Here is a 23,646-nt window from a genome sequence, read left to right on the forward strand (position 1 = left end):
TTTTCGGTATTTTTAAAAAGCTAAACACCTTAAAAATGACAGCACCTAGAATTAAAATGCTGGAACAAAACGTACAGACGTCCGTTCTTACAAATGGAGGACCTGGGAAGGGGAGAAGGAGAAGAAGGCCAGTCTGGAATGAACCGGATGGCGTCTTTACCCCTAGGTTGTCCTTCTTGGCTCTCCCTTAACAGTATGGTTGCCAGCCTTCAGGTGGAGCCGGAGATCTCCCGGCATTACAACTGATCTCCCGGTTACATAGATAGTTTGTTTGTTTGTTTATAACATTTATTCCACTTCTCCTGGAGATGTATAGCTGATCTGGAAAGGGCACTGTACGGCATTAGACCCTACTGAGATCCCTCCCCTCCCTGAAGCCCACCCTCCAACGTTCCACCTTCAGATCTCCAGTTATTTCCAAACCCAGAGTTGGCGACCCTGCCTTACAAGACAGATGGTCAATGGCCACTGTGATGGGGGAGGGCTCAGCCCAGCCAGAACCAGGTTAGGGGAAGAGCCTATGAGAAAAAAATGAAAAGAGAAATTCTGTAAACAATACTGTCAAAGAAATAAGATCTTAATTGAGCTTGGTTGATTCTCGATATTGTGGTGGCAGCAGTGCCTGAACTATTTAGAGATGCAAGTAGTGTTCTCTTAACCTCTGTAACGTCCTGATACTTAACATACTTACCAGAGATCAACACCCATGGGGTTTTCAAGACCCTTTGGAAACATACAATAGTTGTTAACTGTTGTGGAAGAGGCTTAACTCAAGGAAGTGTTAACCGTGCAAAGGTAAAATGTATGCAATTAAAAATAAACTAGAATTTGTACAACTTTCATAAACACTGGTGGACCTCTACTCCATATGCTTATGTAATTCCCTTTTGAAGCCGTCCATGCTCGTAGTCGCCACCACTTCCTGTGGCAGTGAATTCCAAGTGTTAATCACTCTGTGGGTGAAGAAGTACTTCCTGTTATCCGTTCTAACCCGACCGCTCAGCAATTTCATGGAGTGCCCACGAGTTCTTGTATTGTGAGAAAGGGAGAAAAGTACCTCTTTCTCTACCTGCTCTTTCCCATGCATAATCTTATAAACCTCGATCATGTCACCCCTCAGTCGTCGTTTCTCCAAGCTAAAGATCCCTAAGCGCTTTAACCTTTCCTCATAGGGAAAGTGTTCCAACCCTTTTATCATTTGAGTTGCCCTTTTCTGCACTTTTTCCAAAGCTATAATATCCTTTTTAAGGTGTGGTGACCAGAACTGCACACAGTATTCCAAATGAGGTCGCGCCATTGATTTATATAGGGACATTATGATATTGGCTGATCTGTTTTGAATACCCTACCTAATAATCCCCAGCATAGCATTGGCCTTTTTTATTGCAGTCAACACACTGTCTTGACATTTTCAGTGAGTTATCTACTACAACTCCAAGATCTCTCTCTTGTTCAGTCTCTGCCAGTTCAGACCCCATCAATGTGTATTTATATTTAGGATTTTTGGCTTCAATGTGCATCACCTTGCACTTGGCCACATTGAACCCCATTTGCCATGTTGATGCCCATTTACCCATCCTTGACAGATCCCTTTGGAGTGCCTCACAATCCTCCCTGGTTTTCACCACCCTGAACAACTTCGTATCATCCGCAAATTTAGCCACTTCACTGCTTACTCCCAACTCCAAATCATTAATGAACAAGTTTAAAAGCATTGGACCAAGTACTGATCCCTGCGGTACCCGACTGCTTACCACCCTCCACTAAGAAAATTGCCCGTTTATACTCACTCTCTGTTTTCTATTAATTAGCCAGTTTTTGATCCACAAAAGGACTTGTCCTTTTATCCCATGATTTTGAGCTTGCTTAGGAGCCTTTGTTTGATTGTTTGAATGTTTGATTCTTTCCAGGTCTCTTCTTTGTCACAATGTGGTATCTTTACACTTGATGGCATGGAACATACATCCATAGATACTTTCTCAACTTTGTCATCAAAATCCCCCTATTTAGTGGTTTTTTCCATAATCTTTTAGCTTCTATTTGTCCCAAATTAAAGATTTTTCTTTTCCACTTTTGCAAAAACTGTTCAGAGGCTATTTTTGGAAAAGCCTGGAATGGATAAAGGAATTAAAGGACCACGGTCATTTTCACTGTAGTCACCTTTCTAAGCCATGAAATGATTAGTTTAGACCAGTTCTTCAGCTCATATGTAGACTTTTCAGTCATTTGACCAGGGTTGCACTTAAAGAGTTGCAATAGCTGTGCTGTAATTTGCTGTCCACCAAATTGCAGTGATTCCCATTTACAGCGGAAACAGTGTTTCTCCAGTGACTTGAGTAATACTTTCTTTGAGAATTTCTCAACATTCATCTTAAAGCCACATGCAGTCCTAATGCTGTAATCCTGTGCACATTTACAGAGTCAAGAAGACTTGCTAAACCTTGTTTGGTCACCTCAGTCTGCACTCACTATGTTGTGGCAGGATTGGGCCACTTTTAACACAATGTATTGCGGTGGCTCAAGTGGTTAAGATGCTGAACTGCAGACCAGAAGGTTGATAGTTCAGCAGTTCGAGACCCGTGTGCCGCAAGATGGAGTGAGCTCCCATCTCTGGCCCCAGCTCCTGCCAACCTAGCAGTTTGAAAGCAAGAAATTGCAAGTAGATAAATAGGTATCACTTCGGTGGGAAGGTAACAGCGTTCCGTGCACCTTGGCATCTAGTCATGCTGGCCACATGACCACAGAAACATCTCTGGACAGCACTGGCTCTTCGGCTTGGAAACAGAGATGAGCACCGCATCCCTAGAGTTGGATTCGTCTGGCTTTCGAGCAAGGGAAAGATAGATGAGGCTTTCCAAAGTGCTTTATTTCAACAAACTCGTAAACAAGGCTATTGATATTATACATCTCTACTCTTGGACAGGATGTTGAGCCTTTCTACTATACTAATGCAGAGAAGTTATCAGGAAAACAGCCTTCCCAAGGTAGACAAAAGGCTGTAGAACAAGGTTCTCTCACTAGCTTTCACCTGCCTGGCTAGAAAATACCAATGTTAATAGGGAATAGCCAACGAAAGAAAAGGTGTTCCTGTAGCTTAAGGACCTCACATGTAAGCCATAGACTAATAGAGATTTTACAGAACTAAAATTAGATGTGACATTTGCCGTGTTGGGTCAGGGTTCCCCTAGGAGGCCAGTAATTTTCCACAGATAGAAGGAGAGGGTGTCTGATGGTACGTTAATGAGGGGACACAGTCCTTTGTTAGTTTGGAATGGCAGAAATTTCAGGAAGATACTCAAGAGAGAATCTTTGTGGGGAAGGGAGAGGGCTCTCATTTTGGGTCCTCCATTAGCAGAGGAAGTCTCCAAAAATGGCTTGTTAGGGAATGGTCTCTCAAGCTCTATTCCTATTCATTCAAGAGTGTGAAAAGTTCCGCTACCATCCCAAACCTCTACGCCTTTACTCTTCCCTTATACTCCCAGTTTACCAAACTCTCTCTGGGTATTGTCCACTGCCACCAAATGATCCAGAAAAGTATCTTCTGCTTAAAAGGATTAGTACTTCTGGCACACTTTGCCGCATAGCCATTTAAAGGCTCTGCTATTTACTGCATCGCCTGCTCCACTTGTACTAGCTAATGTGACGGTGTTCTGTCATACTTTTGCACCTTCACCTTTTGGGAATGGTAAGCTCAGCTGTTGCTTTGGTGCTTTTCAGGAAATGTGGCTAAATTATGTGTGGTGTGGGTACAGAGATCAGGCTTGCGACATTCAAATTACAAGGAAGTTTAATATACAAATAAAAAGTGTACACATGGTCTGTGTGAGCATCAGGCTGAGAAAGGATGAAAGGAAACAGTGGAAAAACAAAGTCCTGCAAACGCTGTTCTAAACCCTAAATGCTGTTGAATTAGAATAGGCTAGTAACGCTTAAAGTTGCAGCATTTAAAATCCTCCATTATCTTAGGTCTCAGAGTCTGGGGCCTCTACCCATCATCCCTCTACATGTGGTCAAGATGGCATCCTATTGTAAGAGCTTAGTCCGTCATGGCTTGAGCACAACTGAAGAGGTTAAGAAGACCAAAAAACAAAAGACCTTTCCCTCTCATTTCCAGAGACTTTTAAAGATTTCCAGAATCTTTTAAAGAAGCAGAGAGAGAGAGAGAGAGAGAGAGAGAGACAGAGAGAGAGAGAGAGAGACAGAGAGAGAGAGAGAGACAGAGAGAGAGAGAGAGAGAGAGAGACAGAGACAGAGAGAGAGAGAGAGAGAGAGACAGAGACAGAGACAGAGAGAGAGAAAAGAGATATATGGGTAGCTGATTGGGGGGGGGGGACACTACCAGAACTCTCCTACCTCCTTCTCTGCAGAATTCCCACTGTTATCCACCTGTGAACTGCTACAAGAAAAGAAGCTGAGAACGTGATTGTTTTCTGTGAGCGTCTCTTAGTTCTTTGTCTCTCCACATTGTTTGCATTCTAGCAGCTGCAGAATGCAGGCTGGGCAAACTGGGAAACGTTTGTTGGGAGTTCTTTAAGTGCAGGTTATTTAGAAGTGTGGAGAAGACGACCCATGGGACCCCTTCCAGATTGTGATAGATTCAATTACGCTAAAAAGGAACAGAAGACTTTCATTCATTTTGAATAGTTTGATGCAAACAATGAATATCCTGTGCTAGTAGTGCTGCTAAAAAAACCCTCAACCTTTGGACTTTGTATTCGTGTGTTTTTTTTTCTTTCATTTAGAGTATGTGATGCAGCACTGGCAGGAAGATTTCATGTTTGGATACCAGTTATTGAATGGGTGCAATCCTGTAATGATCCAAAAGTGCACAGAACTACCCAAAAAGTTTCCAGTGACCACAGAAATGGTAGAATGCAGTTTGGAGAGGAATCTGACCTTGGAAGAAGAGATAACGGTACAAACATTTAATGGTCACATTTATTTAACTCCCATTTAAAAGGTTTTCTTTGAAAATACTTGTGCTAGTTTTGTAGAAACAGACTACATTCACTTTCTCCTGAGCTCCACCCCACAGGCCATTGCTGCTTCAGTCAATGGATTTTCCCTCCACATCCATCCCATTACTGCTTCCTAGTACCAATCCATCCAGAGCATCTCCTGCCTTAAATGAAAAAGAGAAACATAGTTAAAGTGTGTGTACTGGTAATGCCATACCACAAATCCCCAAGCAACATTTGCTAGTAGCTTCATGTAGATGCTTAATGGCACAGGAGACAGGACAAAGCCCAGCAAACACCAAAGCAAAATTCCACTGCTGAGCAATTTGCCTCCCAGCACCCCTGAGCAGTTATTATGGTAACAATCTGAAAGTAGGAAACTGACCCACTAGATTTCAGTGCCCCAAATCCCCATTTCAGACGGACACATGAGAAGGATACCCTAATTCAAATACAGCTAAACTAATATGCTGTTTTTAACCACTTCTGCAGCAAGGGAATATTTTCATAGTGGATTATGAACTCCTGGATGGCATTGAAGGCAATAAGACAGACCCCTGCACAGTACAATACTTAGCTGCTCCGATCTGTTTATTATATAAGAACTTGCAGAAGAAGATTGTCCCTATTGCTATCCAGGTAAACCCGTTTGCTGCTCATTAACAGAATAGTTTGTGTCGTCACTGTAGAAACTCTTTTAACTGTGTTGTCGCTCTCTGCAGATCAATCAGACTCCTGGCCCAGACAATCCCATTTTCCTTCCATCAGATGCTAAGTATGACTGGTTATTAGCCAAGATCTGGGCTCGGTCTTCAGACTTCCATGTGCATCAGACTGTCACACATCTCCTTCGGACTCATTTAGTTTCAGAGGTGTTTGCCGTGGCCATGTTCCGTCAGCTGCCAGGTGTCCATCCTCTTTTCAAGGTAGGCTAGTGTTGGCAGGGATGTTTCCAGGGGTAGCAGTTATTTGCCCCAAATGCTTCCTGTTATCTCTTTCATTGTCAATATATTAAGTTCCTATATAGCATGGACAAAAATGTAAGAAATCCTGCAAGAGATTAAAGAAACATTGTTCACTCAGTCCAGCCCTACTAGCCATTGCTGCTCCAAAATCAATTGCCTTGGAAGAGGAAGAAGAAGAAGAGGAGATTGGATTTATACCCCGCCCTTCACTCGGTGTCTCAGAGCGGCTTACAAACTCCTTTCCCTTCCCCTCCCCACAACAGACACCCTGTGAGGTGGGTGGGGCTGAGAGAGCTCTGACTGAGAACTGCTCTTTTTAAAGGACAGCTGTGCCAGAGCTTGTGACTGACCCAAGGTCACATCAGCAGGTGCAAGTGGAGGAGTGGGGAATCAAACCTGGTTCTCCCAGATTAGAGTCCGCACACTTCACCACTACACCAAACTGGCACAGAGGTTTTACACAGTATCCCCAATCCTCTGGATTTCCCAGTTAAGGGGGAAAATGCTGTTCAAATGAGTTACAGAGGCGATCTGACTCCAATGATGACAAGAGAACTGGGCATTTAGAAAGGAAAATAATGACAAGATAAGTGGAAGGGAGAAGGAGCAGTGTCCTTTGTCGCCTTGATTCCCAAATCCCTCCAATCAACAGCCACTTTGAATTTCATTGCAGTTAGGGAAATGAATTTAGAAATGAGTTTTACTTTGCCCCAAGATGACAGTTGCATGTGGGGGTGCTTGTTCAAGGATGGGACACCAAAGTTTCTGCTGTTGTCATTCCATATCTAAAAAATGGGCCCATTTCATCACTCTCCAAAGTTGGCGTTCAGCAGAGATTGTTGTTCTGTCTTTAATTCTCGTAGCATTTTAAAGAACAGCCAGTAGTGTGTGTGGCTTCCTTCTTGTCATTTTTTTTAAAAAAAACAGTCTTCTGTAAGTTTTAATTTCCTTCCCTGTTCACTTATCCGCGTTGATTATGCTAAATTTTAACAAGCTAATTTCTGATCTCTTTAGATTTGTACAGAAGGGCAACCTTAAACTTGTCTTTGTGGGGCAAAATAAATATACCCAAAACCATTATTATACCTAGGGTTATTTATATTTTAGATGTAATTCCTTTCCATATACCTTGCAGATATATTCATTAAATTAATGTTTCAGAGATTTATGTGGGGTTCCTTACTTCCTTGGATTTCTTTAAAGAGGATGCAACTCCCATTCAGTGAAGGAGACTTTGGTTTCCCTGATCTTAGTTTATATCATCAGGCATATTTGTTAGTTTGTACTAATTATTGGGATCACTCTTTGTGGTTGAACTATCCACCTTGGGGTCTTTTGGAGGCATCGTTGTCTGGTGCCCCTCTCTAAGCAGAATGCATTAGGGTATTCTTATGCTAGAGTGAATCCTATTCCTACTGCAATGTCTGCAGCTAGAGAACAATATCAGTGTAACCCGTTTTCATATGCTAACGGGCCAACCGAGACCTAAAAATGGGAAAGAGATCTTTTTTAATGGAAAACTTGGACTTATAGGGGGATTTTTACGTTGGACTAATTGAAACTATCCACCTTGGGATCTTTTGGAGGCATCGTTGCCTGGTGCCCCTCTCTAAGCAGAATGCATTCGGGTCTTCTTATGCTAGAGTGAATCCTGTACTTCAGCTAGAGAACAATATCAGTTTAACCCGTTTTCATATGCTAACGGGCCAACCGAGACCTAAAAATGGGAAAGCAATCTTTTTTAATGGAAAACTTGGACTTATAGGGGGATTTTTACGTTGGACTAATTGATAGACTATGATGATGAGTTTCTGTCATTTTGTCAGCTGAGGTCTAGGTAGGACTTGTCAACTTCTGTTGAATGACAATATTTACAACGGCAAGGTCTGTTGGTTATCTAAATATGGCCCTGTGGCATTAAAGTCTCAGATTCCCCTTTGCTCCGGGAAACGCTAATTGATTTTATGCAGAAAATGAAATCTACAATATTTGTTTATAAATATTTTATGTTGAGTAATAAATACACTGTGCAGAGTCTCCAGAGTGAATGGAATAAGGAGCCAACCCCATTTTGCCAAAGCGGTGGGATATAGCCTTAAAGTTTATAGCTGCTCTCTCTATGGATCTTAGGTTGTGACTTATTTAGCAAAAAAAACCCCTATATTAAGGATATATTGGACACCTCAGTGACTCTTTAGTAAAGGATTGAGTAAAGTGTCTTAATTGCTGGCTTTTGTGTCCCTTAATGTTGGGTGTGTCCAGTCATTTGGTTTTACTAGGAGGAAGTTATTACTCATACCAATTCTGCATTAGAATGTTCATTGATTTTTAAGGATGCTTATGTATTTTTAATCTTTCCACCCGTCTCTTGGAGGCTAAGTGATGGTCAGTAAAAATGGACCCTGCATGCCTAACTGCACCTAAAAGTCTTATATTATAACACTGGAGAGATAAATGCCCACCACCTGTAAAACAGGGAATTGAGGTCCTTACAACTTTATCAGTATTTGTATGCTGCATGCACTGATTGTATGAAAAATCATATCTCCCTTATAAATAAAAGCCGAATGGTGGTGGCACTTCTCTAGAACATTCCACACGTTCCAAAATCAGATTTCTCTCTGATCTGTCATTCAGAGGGTCTCCCTATTCACTGGCTGCTTTGCCTGAGTCCTGCCTCCAACATTCTAAACATTTTGCTAATCCTCTCCCCCCCATAGCCAGTCAGAACACAGAGGTTATTTGCATATGCAGCCTCATTGGCCTCTGCCTCAGAACACAGAGGTCGTTTGCATATGTGACTTGATTGGCTTTTGCCTCTAACATTCTAAACAGTTTTGCTGTTCTGAGGTAAAATGTGTCCAATCTCCAGGTGAGAGCTGGAGATCACTCAGAATTACAACTGCTTTCCCGATGGCAGAGATCAGTTCCTCTGGAGAAAATGGTGGGCTCTGTATCCTTATATGCTGCTGAGGTGGCCCCCGTATGACAGCCAATGTGACGTAGCAGTCAGGGCTTCAGAGCATGGGAGAGGCTGCAGGTGTGTGGGGGGTGGAAAGCTGAAGAGTGAGGGGGAAATAAAGGTAGGTTGATGATTGGCTGGGAAGGAGAAAGGGTTGCCAACTCCAGGTGGGAAATTCCTGGAGATGTGAGGGATGGAGCCTGGAGAGGGTGAGGTTTCAGGAGGCGTGGGACCTCAGACAGGTACAAAGCCATAGACTCCACCCTGCAAACCAACTATTCCCTTCTGGGGAACCATTGTTGCCAATCTCCAGGTGAGGGCTGGAGATCACTCAAAATTACAACTGTTCTTTATTTATTTATTATATTTATTTATTTATACTTTCGGCTTTCCCGATGGCAGAGATCAGTTCCTCTGGAGAAAATGGTGGACTCAGTGTCATTATACCCTGCTGAGGTCGCCACAGCAAATTGACACTGAGTGTCCTCTTTCTAGAGGCCGTTGTATTTATTTCCACAACGGGCCCTTTTCCTAGTTTCTCATATAACAGTCTTGATTTTAGGCACCCGGTTTTGCATTGAGCTGAAAATGAATATGTTTGTCTTCATTGTCTTTGTGGGCATTTTATGCAGTTCATACAGGTCAGAACCTTGACTTCAGGTTGTGAGGTTTGCTGTGTGAAATAATCACCTTGGGAATAAATCATGTTGCTTTAGTAAAGTTGTAAGGGATATTTCATCCAGAGCTCCTTTTAATTTACAGCTCCTTGTACCCCATGCGCGGTTTACAATTGCCATCAATACCAAAGCCCGGGAGCAACTCATCTGTGAATACGGTCTATTTGACAAGGTGAGCCAGTTTTACTTACGATCAGTGTTCTCAAACCACTTTCTTACGATTGGAAGGGACAAGAAGGATGTTACCCCAAACCCCTGGCATAAGAGTGGGCCTTTCACATTGGAGAGCCCACTATGTTGGTAGAGTTGATGGTATACGTGTCAAGAAGAAGACAAAATGCTTATAAAGCATGGAACTTGCGAGTTAGGCAGTACACTCAAATGTCCACCATAATAAAATACCTTGTGTTTAAAAGAACATAAAGATAGAACTGATAACACTGGGTTGAATCTGAAGGTCTGTGAGAAGAGCTCCACTTAGGGAACAGATTTTTCCCCCACCTCCTCTTTCCCATTGGAATCCCCCAAAATGCTGGGGCTGGGAGACACTCAGAAATAGTGTGGGGGTGAGATGGGGGTCTATTTTGGGAGGGGGACTTAGCAGAAGTTGTCCCCTTCCTTTCCACCGACAGAAATGACCTTCTGATAGTGGGAGACATTTGGGATTCAACCCACTGAGAAGGATGTTGTAAATGTACAAATATGCATACTGTGAGTTCATATAAACACGTGTTTATATAAATTCTTCCTCAGTTAATAATATCCCCTTAAATATCCGTGCCCCCAGAAAACACTTCAGAACTGAATGATTCAAGAGGGCTTTTCTACTCAGACAATAGACTTGGATTGTACTATATGATTCACAAAGTTACTTAGAAAAATTATTAGAGACTTGTGGTCTATCCTACTGTGTACAGCTTGCTGAAACTAGGACCCTACTGTGGAATTCTGCATCATTTAATGTGTCATATTAATAGTTTGCTTCAGTTGTTTTTAGATTTCTGGTTGGTTCTGCAACCTTAATCCTATTGCAATGTTTACTGAATGTCCCATCCATCGATTGTATTAACTCACTCTGTAATCCTCTTTGAGTCTGAGTGAGAAAGGTAGACTATAAATAATGTAAATAAATAAAAGTACAGTTTGTGGAAAACTTTAAGATGACAGTATCATAATCGTGTTTAAGAAAATTGCATTGTTCATAGAAAAACGGCTAAAAGGATAAAGATACAGCATTGTAATGCCAGATAAGCGAATGGGTATGCAAAAGACAACCAGATGCACATCTCATTAAAGGTGATGATTCTACAATTTACACAAAAGGCAATTAAAACCTTGAGGGTACTAGAGATTTGGTATGGCAGTGTACAAAAATTAATTTTTACCATGACTCGCGAGACAAAATTTCTTTATTTACTTAGGCATAGAACAGTCAGAATCATTGCACAGCATAACATACAAAGATCAAAGTCTTCTGTTTCTTCTTTCCCCTTTGTGGTATGGCCACAGCTTGTTGACTGAATATTGCTGTTGTCACTTCGGAGACAGCATGCCACTGTAGCATGGAGAGCTTAAGAAGAAATTGTAAGACACAAAGCAATGGAACAAAGTTCGAGTCTAGTGGCACCTTTAAGACCAATAGGGTTTAATTAATGTATTCCATTTATTAACGAATGAATGAAGATGCTTAACAGATTCAAGGACCAAACAGGAATAACAAGCTTAGTTTATATGGTTGTCATTAGTTTGGGTTTAATTCCACGGGAAAACATAGTAAAGGAAATAAATATGTCAAACTTGGAGAATGATGGGCAGATGTATCCTTAATTGTGGAATGCTGAGAGTAGTAATTAACTGAGACATAAAGCAATGTTACCTTACTAAAAACAAATTTTTAAAAAGCTGGATTGTTTAATTTGCTTGGATTTTAATAATGTTCTAATATTTTTAACCTGCATTCCATTTAATAAATTACTTAACCACTTAATCACTCCTGTTTCTCTTGCCTCCCTTCCCCACGAGGCACTGGCATACTCTGGCCGTATCATTGCCATCTGATTATTGTTGTTGTATCATATATTCTGTTTTTTAAAATATGATTTTGTTTAATTATTTTATACTGATGTACACCACCCTAAGCCCTGTTCCTCAGGGGAGGGCGGTTTAAATCTGTATAAATAAATAAAGCATTTGTACTTAAAATTAAATTTATTCAACTAGTAATAACATGGGATTCTTTCTTTATCTGAGCCCACAGGTAAAGGTTCTTTCCCCCATAGGTGCAAATTCCTTAATGATAACAAACGGGTCATGTGTGAAATGTTCAGTGTAGTGTAGTAGTCAGTATGGCTAGGGTTGCCAGGCATGATCGTCACGCCGGCAGGGAAATTTGGAAGGCAGTGGGTGGCGACTTCCCTGATGTGATGATGTTACGTGGAAGTGACGTCATCGCATTGGCAATGCCACATGGCGATGCTCTGCTTGTGGGGCAAACTCTGTTATGTACGTGGACCGCCACCAGGGGTCCGCTGCACATGCAGGAGCTTGACTCCTGGAACAAAGGAAACTTTCGATCCTGGTTCCCCCCAGCCCCAACCAATAGCCACTTTGGCGGGACATTCAAACCCTCCGATGGGAATAGGGGGTGCTGGGTGGATATGTATATAGTTGGCCCTGTCGGGCCATTAGAGTTAGTCTTAGTCTTGTGTTAAGTACAATAAACGTGTGTGTGACGACCCCTGCAACCGCATATCTTTGTCCGAGTCCTCCATGCGGCGAACCCAGTACTTCTCAAACTCTATGGTTAACATTGGGGTCAAACCATAAGAGTTCTGCCCAAAATGCAGAGCATCGTCATGGGATGTCAGAGTCAGGGATATTGCTGGGTGATGTTGCTGTTTGGGGTGGGGCTTCCCCTGCCGGCCAGCTGGCCGGTGGCAGACAGAACCCTCGAAAATCAGTGGATTCCCTGCCCGGACCGGGAGTCTGGAAACCCTAAATATGGCAGACTAGGTCCAGAAGACCCAGGTTTGAGTCTCCCCTCTGCTGTGGAAGCTTGCTGAGTGACCTTGGGCTGGCTACTCTCTCTCAGCCTAAACAGACTTTTTGTGAGGATAAAATTGAGGAGGAGGGGAGAACAACATAAGCTACTGTTAAGTTGCTCGCTTAACAAAGAAGTCGGAGAGTGATTCAGCCAAGCACTAACTCAGTAAGAAACCAGAACAGAAAACAGTGGGAGCTTATGCTCCTTTTAAACATAACCGGGCTAATGTAGCCACGCCTATTTACAATTAACAACCAATGAGATTGCTTAGTTAAGGACCAATGGGAGTCTTTCCCTCCTAGGGAATGGTATCGTTCTGATTGGTCGCTGTTACGAAGCGACCAATAGGAAGTTCGCTCAGAGGAGCCCTGGTCTGGCTCGAAGCTTAACATAGGAGTCCTATGAGGTGATTCATGTAATCGTTTCAATACATTACACCCAGGACGAAGATAAACATGGCAAGTCAATTAGATGTTTCACATACATCATGCATTCAATGGCAGCTATTGAATACACTACAGCTACTGTGGGTCCTTATTGGGGAAAAAGACGGTACAAAGGAAGTAAAAAACACAATAAGCCATTTTTTCCATGTGGTTTATCATATATATTAACTGCCAGAATGTCAGACTTCCTCCTCTTCCTTTAATAATGTTAGTGCCTGTGGGCTTTCATCAGTTTCTCTGGCTACAGATTCCCTTGCTTCAGTTGCAGATACTGTAGAGTTAGACAAGGCACTAGTCAGTTTACAATAACCCGGAGAAACAAGTGCAGCTGCTGGCAAATAGTATTCCCTTAAACAAAGCAAAGTTGATTTATAATCGGCTTCTTTGAAGATGCAATAACGTTTCTTTGAATATTGTACCTTGAAGCAAAAAGGAAGGAATTAGCTTTCCTTTCTCGTTACCTCTGGAGTCCTTAAACATAGCTATCTGAATCCAAATTTAATTCAAGTTGCCTGGAGACACACTGTCTTATAACGGTTGGACTAAAACCTTAGAAACCCACAGCGGAGTGCCCTCTGAGCTGTGAAGCTATATTACCTTGGGCCAGTCATAGCCTGTCAGCCCAACCTACCTCACAGGATTGTTGTGAGGAAAAAAGAAGGGGGGGGAGAGGTGGCTGTATGCCACCCTGGGCTCTTTGGTGAAAGGGCTGGATAAGCATATGGAGCAGAGGCCCATCAGTGGCTATTAGCCACAAGGTATAGATAGGGACTCTGGGGCAAGTGATGCTCTGTCATCTTGGTGCTTGGGGGGTTCAACAGTGGGAGGGCCTCCTGGTGGACCTCCTGATGGCACTGGTATTTCTGGCCACTGTGTGATAAAGAGTGTTGGACTGGATGGGCCTTTGGCCAGATCCAACATTGGCGTCTCTTATGTTCTTATGTTCTTAAAATGTACTCAAAACAGAAAGCCATTCGGCCTCATAGGATTGGCGAGGGCCACTCAGGAAGCATCTAAATGATATAGGTGACATGAACCATACTGGGGGTTCACCGTCATGTCCCACGCTGCACTCTGCGGCTCACCCTTATCAATCAATCAGTCTTTATTGCATTAGCAAAGAAAAGCTTATAGCAACAATACTGGAGAAGGTGGAGATTCCACCAAGATGAATCATAATAAAATAATTTAAAAGTTAAACATTTTCCAATTAGTATTAAAATACCAATACAAAATCATCATGGCTCACCTTTATAAAGTGCTGGGTTGCTCGGTGTGGCTCCAAGTGCTGTAAGAGGGGGGTAGGAGGACTCGGGCTTCTCTATGGGCCATTTTCACCAGTGGGAGGGCATTTGCCCCTTCTGCATGTGTTCTCAAGATACTTTTTAAAAGAAGGGTACACCCTGTGTGGGGCAAAGATACCTATGTTATAGAGCCAGGTCTCAGAAATGTGGCCCAAGATGTTCTTTTCAAGGGGTGTATATCCTGTGGGACAAAAATCCCTTGAAGAAGAAGAAGAGGAGGAGGTGGTAGTGGTGGTGGTGATTGGATTTATACCCCGCCCTTCACTCAGAGTCTCAGAGCTGCTTATAAACTCTTTCCACTTCCCCTCCCCACAACAGACACCCTGTGTGGTAGGTGGGGCTGAGAGAGCTCTTTCCAGAACAGTGCCCTAGAGAGAACAGCTCTGACAGAACTATGACTTGCCCAAGGTCATCCAGCAGCTGCAAGTGGAGGAGTGGGGAATCAAACCCGGTACTACCAGATTAGAGTCCGCACACTTAACCACTACATCCAACTGGTAAAACTGAAATGACCCAACTAGATCTACATTTGAAACAAACAAACAAACATAAGCTTAATAGATTACAGAGCTAGACCTCAAAAATATGGCCCCAAATGCCCTTTGCAGGAAGTGTATATCCTGCAGGACAAAATTTCCTTACACTGATGATTGCATCCTGTGTCTTCTGTGCCTCAGCAAATAACGTGTTTCTAAGTGCCCTGTATGTAGCTAGTTTACAAAGAATAGTCACAAGGATGGGCACAGTTAATAGACCAGTGAAAAAAGAAAAAGAAAAAACTGTGACAATTTGACTCTGATAATATATTCATAAATCATAATATACAATAACAAAAAGGTGAACAATATATTTAGTGAATGTAGACGGTGGTCTCCGGAATGGTGTGCCGTTTCGACAACGATCTTCTTCTGAACAAGGATGTATACATAAACTGTCTTTCAACAATTCATTTTTCTTGGTGACGTATTGAAAGTATCACTGTTGATTCACTTCATTATGAAGGTATGCTTACAGCTAGGTTCTTCAATGGGCTATAATTGTTGAATGCCCTTTGGTTCAAGATATGGCTCCAATTGAGGCCCTGGCTTCCTCTCTGGCGTTGCCCAGATGGAGTGGCTCAGAGCTGCCAGCAAAAAAGGCTTGGCACAAACATAAGCAATTCTGAAAGGCTGTCAAATTTGGTCAAGTCATCCTTGGTTTCAATTCTGTTCTGTTCTCAAGAATCAGTTAAGGAGAAACTGCTTGAAGCTGTCACAGAGCGGATGCCTATTTCGAGAATGCCTTCTCCATTGGGCCATTTTCCTATCTCAACACACTCAGTGTTAGAAGTGAGCTACCATGTTGTCCACTGCTTGGATCTGTCACATCAATCAGATCCAGCAGCATGTTGTGTCCCCATCATGCTCTTTATATCAAGACCGCTATGATGGTTATTACAATCCCCTGGCTTTGGATCCAAATGCTCCACTTGGATCTGATCCAGGTGATGTCTCCCATGGTCCTTCTGCAGCCAGGAAAGAGACCTTGATCTTCCCCACAATGGCACATAGAGGCTCAATTCTGTTCCAATCCATATTATGATTATGCTCAGCCTCTTCTACTTCCCCAAGAGCCACCAATCCGGTGTTTAAGGCCATACATCCAGGCTCTGTTGGGCCAGTTATCTTTCCAGTAATGGATGCTGTATGATGCAATGGGAGCTGTTCTTATGGGATAGCATAGCCCCCTACTTGGAACTTCTTTCAGGAGGGCAAGCACAAACTGCTAAGCTCCTGGTGCGTCGAAGCTGTCCAGGCATCAGTAGGGATGGGCACAAACTGGGAAAATGCGGTTCAGTTCATGGTGTGCCCGTTTCATGAACCACAGACCATCATGAACTTTTAGCAGCCAAATGAACCGGTAGAATAGATCCTGTCATTTCCCCAGAATGCACTTTCCTGGGAGCACCTTCTTTGCGGCTGTAACTCTGACCCTGTAAATCCAATCCTCAACACACTTGGAGGGCAGGCAGAGGAGAGTCAGCTAGAGACCCCCTGTGAGTTTGGTGTATCTAACTTGCACAAGATCTGTTCTGTACACTCCTGAACCCTCCTGAACCTTCGCCTGGCGGTCATTTTGACAGGCACAAGTTCAGAAGTGTATAGAATGTGCAAGCTAGAGACACCAAACTTGGAGAGAGTCTCTGTGAGTTTGGTGTCTCTAAGTTGCATAGCCTTCTGTCTCCGCTGCTCCACCCCATGTGCCCCGGAGCACCAACACTCCTTCCCCTCTCAACCACCATGCATAAGAATATAAGAACTTCAGAAATGCCATGTAGGATCAGACCAAGCGCCCATCAAGGTCAACATTCTATTCACACAGTGGCTGACCAGTTGCCTCCAGGAAGTCCATAAGTATGTTGACTGTAGCAGCCTCCTCCTGCCCATGGTCCCCAGCAGTGGGTATAAAGAGGCATACTGCCTCTAGTACTGGATGGAGTCGATATACATCATGGCTAGTGGTGGTGGTGGTGGTGGTGGTGGTGGTGGAAAGCACCATCAAGTCACAGCTGACTTATGGTGAGTCCCGTTGGGTTTTCAAGGCAAGAGACATTCAGAGGTGGTTTGACATTGCCTGCCTCTGCATAGCGACCCTGGACTTCCTTGGTGGTCTCTCATCCAAATACCTCCAGGAAGTCCATAAGTCCCTGCTTAGCTTCTGAGATCTGATGAGATCAGGCCAGCCTTGGCCATCCAGGTCAAGGATAGTAGGCACTGATAACCATGTCCTCCATGAACTTGTCCACTCCCCTTTTGAAGCCAGTTGCCAGAAGGGACCAGGCAGCCATTTTATTGTAGGTACATAAAAGCGGTGGAAACAATAAGAGACTATAGTGGTAACGAATGTGAGGAGACTGGTCAGTAAATTCTGCTTGTGGGGTTACATGGGAGCAGTTGTATCTTGTTGCCAGAACATGTGTTTTGTACGGAGACTAGGGAAGGGCATGAAACAGCTTACAAACTAAAGTTCATGATGGATTTTGGCCAGTTCGTGCTTTGCGAATTCCAGTTCGTGGCAGGTCACCCGGCAGGACCTTTCCACGAACTTTCAAGCTGTTTGTGGTGATTTGTGCTGGTTTGTCAGTGGAGACATTCCCAGGCAGACTGTCTCCGCTCAATCCAAACGTTTACTGAACTTCAAAGCAAAAACTTGGAGGGCATGTAAAGGAGCATCTGGGGGGGGGGTGTGAGTTTGGTGTATCTAACTTGCACAAGATCTGTTCTGTACACTCCTGAACCCTCCTGAACCTTCGCCTGGCGGTCATTTTGACAGGCACAAGTTCAGAAGTGTATAGAATGTGCAAGCTAGAGACACCAAACTTGGAGAGAGTCTCTGTGAGTTTGGTGTCTCTAAGTTGCATAGGATCTGTTCTATACACTCCTGAACCTGCGCCTGTCAAAATGACCGCCTATCAAAGGTGCAGGTTCAGAAGTGTATAGAACAGACCTTATGCAAGCTAGTGAACCAGCACAGACATCAAAGGTGCAGGGGACCTCCCCCAGATGCTCCCCCCCATGTCCTCCAAGTTATTGCTTTGACGTTTGGTAAGCAGTTTGATTGAGCGGTGGCAATCTTTCCAGAAATGTATTTGTTCACAAACTGACATAAACCGCCATGAACAGCTTGAAAGTTTGTGGGAAAACTGTGCCAGTTGACCTGCCGCAAACTTCACTTTGCAATCCACGAACTGACCAAAATTTGTCATGAACTTAAGTTTGTGAGCCAGTTCGTGCCCATCCCTAGGCATCGCCTCAGCAAGACATGTAGCTGATTGTGTGGCCTGCAGTCTCTCTACAGCATTTTCCCTCTGCCATTATTCCTAGCTGCACTCAATGGCAATGCTAAATGAGTCTCATGCTAGGAGTGAGATACTCCCCTTGGAGGAGACAGATTTATTTAGCACTAAAACTGACAAAGTCCTGACAACTGACAAAATGGTGCCTCAGTGATTGTTCGGTTAGAGCGCAAATCACCTCACTGTTCTCCCATGTGGGGCTGCACAGGTACCATGATGACAAAAAGATGCACCCGCCTTCGATGCAAATCACCTCACTGTTCTCCCATGTCGGACTGCACAGGTACCATGATGACAAAAAGATGGTTGTGCTTACCTGTAACTGTTGTTCATTAAGTAGTCACCTGTGCAGTCGCAGACCCCTCCCTCCTGCCCTGCTGTGAGCTCTACTGTCTTACTAAATGAGTTCAGCTTTCTCTCTTTTGATGGGCAGCAAGAAACTGAGGGAAGGGTGCTCTTCTCCTCCTAATCATGCTGGGAAGCCGCATGGGGGAGGGAAAAGGAGCATCTTCTGGTGTTTTTGAGCTTCCAGAACCTCTCTGCAGCAGGCCTGCACATCTGCAATACCCATGTGTGATTGCACAGGTGATCACTCAGCAACAATTACAGGTAAGTGCAACAGGCCTGCACATCTGCAATACCCATGTGTGATTGCACAGGTGATCACTCAGCAACAATTACAGGTAAGTGCAACCATGTTTTCTGCCTCACAAATGTTTATGCTGAAATACATTTTTGTTAAGTCTTCGAGGTACTACCAGACTCCTAAGAACTTCAGTAATTAAACATTTACTAACAGTTGAATTTGAGGGAAGGATTTGTATCGAGGTTCTTACTCTGTACCTGAAAAAGACTACTCTGTTCTCTGACTGTCTACAAACAAATTCCAGTCCTTCAGTCTTGCTTATGCTAGTAAGGTTACTTGTGTCCTTTGGCCATGCCTTGGAGATGAGGACCAGCCTGCCTTCATCTGTGGCACATGAAGGGCAAGCATTTGCAGTGACCTTAATAATGCCCCCAAGTCTCCCCCCACTATGCCATGACTGTGTAAGGCAGGTGCTGGGGCCCCAGTGCACACTGTGGTCAAGCATCCAGTGGTGAAACCTCACCTCCCCATCTTCCAGTGCCAGCCACTTACATTTGGGACACGGTATCCTGACCTCTGTTAGGCGGTTTCGTTTACGGGATCGTGTAACTGTCTTTGCTTGTTCTTTTGGGTATCACAGGCAAATGCCACTGGAGGAGGTGGGCACGTGCAGATGGTCCAGCGAGCAATGAAGTACCTCACTTACAGCTCCCTCTGCTTCCCTGAAGAAATCAAAGCAAGACGCATGGAGAGCACTGAGGAGATTCCGTACTACTTCTTTCGGGACGACGGCATCAAAGTGTGGGAGGCAGTGAGGAGGTAGGAGGTCATCTTAAATAAATTCTGTTACAGCATACTGAACCTCTGGAAACTGGCCACAAGGACAGCTGAGTCCCTAAAGTGCTCCGGTGGCATTTCCTTCTAACAGCCCCTCACGCTAGGTAAACGTTAAGAACCCTCTTCACACAAACCACCCCTTTTGTCTCATTTGGCTGTAGGACAGAGTAGTAGCAGGAGTCTATTCAGAAACAGGTTTTAAAAAGCTAAAATACTTTGCAAAGGTAATCAGATTCTGAAAATTTCTTTTTAAAAAAATTTTTTTATTGCTTTTATATACTACATCCTATGGGGAAGGGGCAAAGGAAGCTCTAAAACTAATACAGAAGCTAAATTAAGACAAGGATCATATTTAAGAAATTACATTCTTATATATCAGGACCTACAATAATAACAAAGGTACTATATAAAGGTATTGATTTCTAGATAAAGCTGGCTTGAGTCTTTAATACAAATCTATAGGTGTTTTATAGTCGTTTATGTTCTATTGAACTTCCAGTTTGTTTTCCACACTTTTTCATCTTGTATTTCAGTTTAACTTTAAGTGATTTGGGAGCAGCTACTCCTTTTTCCAAAACTGAGACCTCAGAGGTACTGCCAGAGCTCCTTGATGTATCTTCAGATTCACAATCACTTTTATCATCTTCTTCATTGTTGTCCTCCGTCTTTCTTTCATCTTTGTTCGGGTTTTGTTGCTGTTCCAAAAAAATTTTGGCTTTCTGAACAGAGTCAATCTTGGTCTTCTTATCTTTATAGTTGAACACAAGTCCTTCTGGAAATGTCCATCTGTATGAAATTGAGTTATTATGAAGGAAGAAAGTTAAGTCTTTATATTGTCGCCTTCGCTTCCGCACCTCAAATGGAATATCCTTTAAAATTTTCACTTCTTCATCTTTTACTTTCAAGGTTTTCCCAGATGTAGCTTTCAAAACAGCTTCTCTAGTAGATTTCTTGGAGAATTTTACTATCACCAGGTAGCTTATTTTTCTTGATGAAATCTCAATAGGTCTGATAAGTCAGATCCATATTGTTTTGCAGTACATCTTGTTTAAGTTCTGTCATTGGTGCTAATGCTTCGCTTAAAAGTTCTTTTAAATTTTCTCCTTTTTGTTCTGGAATGCCTTGAAAGCACAAGACATACATTGATCTTTCCATTTGAAGCTGCAACAGTTGACCTTTATCTGAAGGGGAAAAAAAGATTCTGAAAATTTCTGACCAAAAAAAGAATCTTGTGGTCCGTGAATCATGCAGATATGCATGCCTTTTTTATTTGTGGCTTCTGTTCCTGGGGAGGAGCGAGTTCATCTACACAGAGTGCTCAAGTACACCTTCAGGCCATTCTGATGCTAAGGGCTACTGAGATCAAATACAATGATACACAACTGAAGCTCCCAGAAGAGGAGGGAGGTCCTTTTTAACTGGCAGTACCCAAGGGGTGATAGAGACGCAGAATCAGACCTGTGGGTTCTGAAATGGGAGGGAGGAGCAGGGTTAAGTTCTTTCCCAGTTATTGTTTGAAATCTACATGTGACCCCATTGTGTAGTTTAGGACTAAAGTGTCATCCTTTTGTGTATCACTTTGATTAGATCACCAGTGCCTAAGCGCCATGGTCAAGTGCTGAGGGAATAACCCAAAAAGTGAATCAAGATAAGATAGTGGTGATGCTGATTGTGTTGATGTCTGCATTGATGGGGGTAGCATTAAACACCATAGCAGCATCTCCACTTGGGAGTCTCTAACCTCCCTCTTATCCAGCAAGATGCAGTTCCCTTTTGGGAAGGTAAAGTGTTAGAAATCACTTGACAGTTATTGTGTTCAGGGCTGCTTCCACCACCAGAGTGATTTTCATTGGCTCTGGGTGCTGTGTGAAATCACCCTTGCAACAAAGGCCCAATCTGCATCTAGCATTTGCTCTGCTGTCTTACCAAACCCATGCTGGAACAGAAATTCCCCTCTACATTGCATGCCACTTTCACTCTGATCGATTGTCGGATTTTATGACAGTGTCCAGACTGCATGCCACTTTGGTATAGTGGTTGGAACATCAGCTTTGCTGTGCCTTGATCTTACAGCCCAAGCTTTTGAGAAGCCACCAACTCAGTAAATGCGCCCCTTTCCTTTTTAAGAAGGAAAGAGCCAGTTTGGTGTAGTGGTTAGGTGTGCAGAGTCTAATCTGGGAGAACCGGGTTTGATTCCCCACTCCTCCACTTGCACCTGCTAGATGACCTTGGGCAAGCCATAGTTCTGGCACAGCTGTTCTTGAAAAAGAGCAGTTTCTGTCAGAGTTCTTTCAGCCCCACCTACCTCACAGGGTGTCTGTTGTGGGGAGGTGAAGGGGAAGGAGTTTGTAAGCCGCTCTGAGACTCCTTTGGGTAGTGAAGGCCGGAGTATAAATCCAATCTCGTCTTCTTCTTTCACTTCGTTTGATCTCTCGGTTTTATGGTAGCATAGATTTATGGCCGTTTTATGGCCATTCAGGGGTAAATCTGTAGTCAGTACGGCGTTGGCCCGAGGTATCTAAATGTGGTTTTGAGCCGCATCTTTTTCTGTTCCAGTATGGGTTTGGTAAAACAGCGGAGCAAATGCTAGATGTGGACTGGGCCTTTGTTGCAAGGGTGATTTTAATAATGGTTTCCCTTTCACACCTGATGTATGTTGAAGCCCCCGTCCTGCTATGTTCTCATGTTGTCACGGCAAAATGAGCCCAGGTCCAGTGCAGATCAGCTGAAAGAGTGATCAGACCTCCAACGAAATCCGTTCTGACCGAGCAGGACTTTTCCCCAGAGGTGAGGGAGGGGAACAGGTGTTAAGTTCTTGAATGTTCATTAAGTTCACATGAAGGAATTCAAAAGCACGTCATTGAATTGCTCTAATACACATTCAGAGCCAAATTAAGCATTACAATTTTTAAAGAGCACGTGTTCCCCACAGTTGCATAGCATCTGTACATGCGAAATTGGCGAAATAACTCCCTCAGGGTGATTTTTACTCATGCAAATTACTTGGGGGGAGTACCCCCCATGGCGCCATTTTAAGCCCATTTGGGCTCTCTCTGTTTTTTTTTTTAAGAAGGCATTTCCCTAAGCTGCTGTGTGGGTTTTTTTTGTTTTTTTTAAAGAAGGCATTTCCCTAAGCTGCTGTGTGGCAGAAGTTTCTCACCCATTTTTGGTCCAACACAGCTATAAACAAACTTGCTTATTTCTGCAGGCCTCTCATCCGGCCGCACTGATCCATACTGTGGTAATCTCAAGGCTACGTTATTGTTGTGCACACTCTACGTGGGTCTGCTCTTGAAAACAATTTCCAAAACTGCAGCTCATGCAAACTGCAACTCTGCCCTTCAAGACCACACGACACCGTTCCTGAATCCTCTCCGCTGGCTGCCTGTCCCTTGGCTCAATTTAAAGTGTTGGTGCTTCCCTTTTAATGCACAAACCTGCCTTGTACTGAATCAGACCACTGGTCCATCAAGGTACCATGTGACTTGCGTGACTAACCCTGGCCCGGAGACAACCACCTGGTGACTCACTACTATGCTATAGCAACCACCGCAAGACTTGCGCAACTTGACCAGGCCCAGCCAGTGTCCACCTCACAGCTCACCTGAGTGACTTGCTACTGCACAACGTTTGTGACTTGGCTAGACTTTTCCAGGGAGAGGCTGGCAGAAGGAGGGAGAGAGGGGAAAGCTGAGAGTCTTTGTGGTATGTCAGTCGCCGTGTCAGACTAAGATCTGGGAGAGACAGGCTTGGATCTGTGCCCTGCTATGGAAGAAGAATGGTGCTGTAATCCACTTTGTGTCCCCGTTGGGGAGAAAAGTGAGGTATGATTATCTAAATAAATAAATAGAGAAGTTAATGTAGGTCCCGGTCACATGAGCGAGATAATCCAGGGGGAAGCGAGGCTTTTTGGCCCAGAGCAAAATGAAGCGCGGTATCGTGATCAGACGTTTCCCCGAGGCTCCGTGCTCAGGCCGTCAGCCACCGATCACATGGTGATGGTGAAGCGTGGCAAAGAAGGGTGAGGCAGTTC

The 23,646-nt window shown here is 43.6% G+C and overlaps 1 protein-coding gene across 1 annotated transcript in view; it reads left to right on the forward strand.

The window, feature by feature from the left end:
• The window catches only part of ALOX5 (arachidonate 5-lipoxygenase), a gene marked incomplete at its 3' end in the record, with an annotated part of 54,788 nt that overhangs the window by 25,857 nt on the left and 5,285 nt on the right, over positions 1-23,646 (forward strand). Inside the window, exons 6-10 of the mRNA XM_015414398.1 lie at positions 4,743-4,915; positions 5,451-5,597; positions 5,681-5,884; positions 9,648-9,734; positions 19,417-19,595. Of these exons, the coding sequence (XP_015269884.1) occupies positions 4,743-4,915; positions 5,451-5,597; positions 5,681-5,884; positions 9,648-9,734; positions 19,417-19,595 (790 nt within the window). The remainder of the gene's footprint in view (positions 1-4,742; positions 4,916-5,450; positions 5,598-5,680; positions 5,885-9,647; positions 9,735-19,416; positions 19,596-23,646) is intronic.

This window comes from Gekko japonicus, unplaced genomic scaffold (assembly GCF_001447785.1).
Source record: "Gekko japonicus isolate JY-2015 unplaced genomic scaffold, Gekko_japonicus_V1.1 scaffold1406, whole genome shotgun sequence".
NCBI classification, from domain to species: Eukaryota; Metazoa; Chordata; class Lepidosauria; order Squamata; family Gekkonidae; genus Gekko; species Gekko japonicus.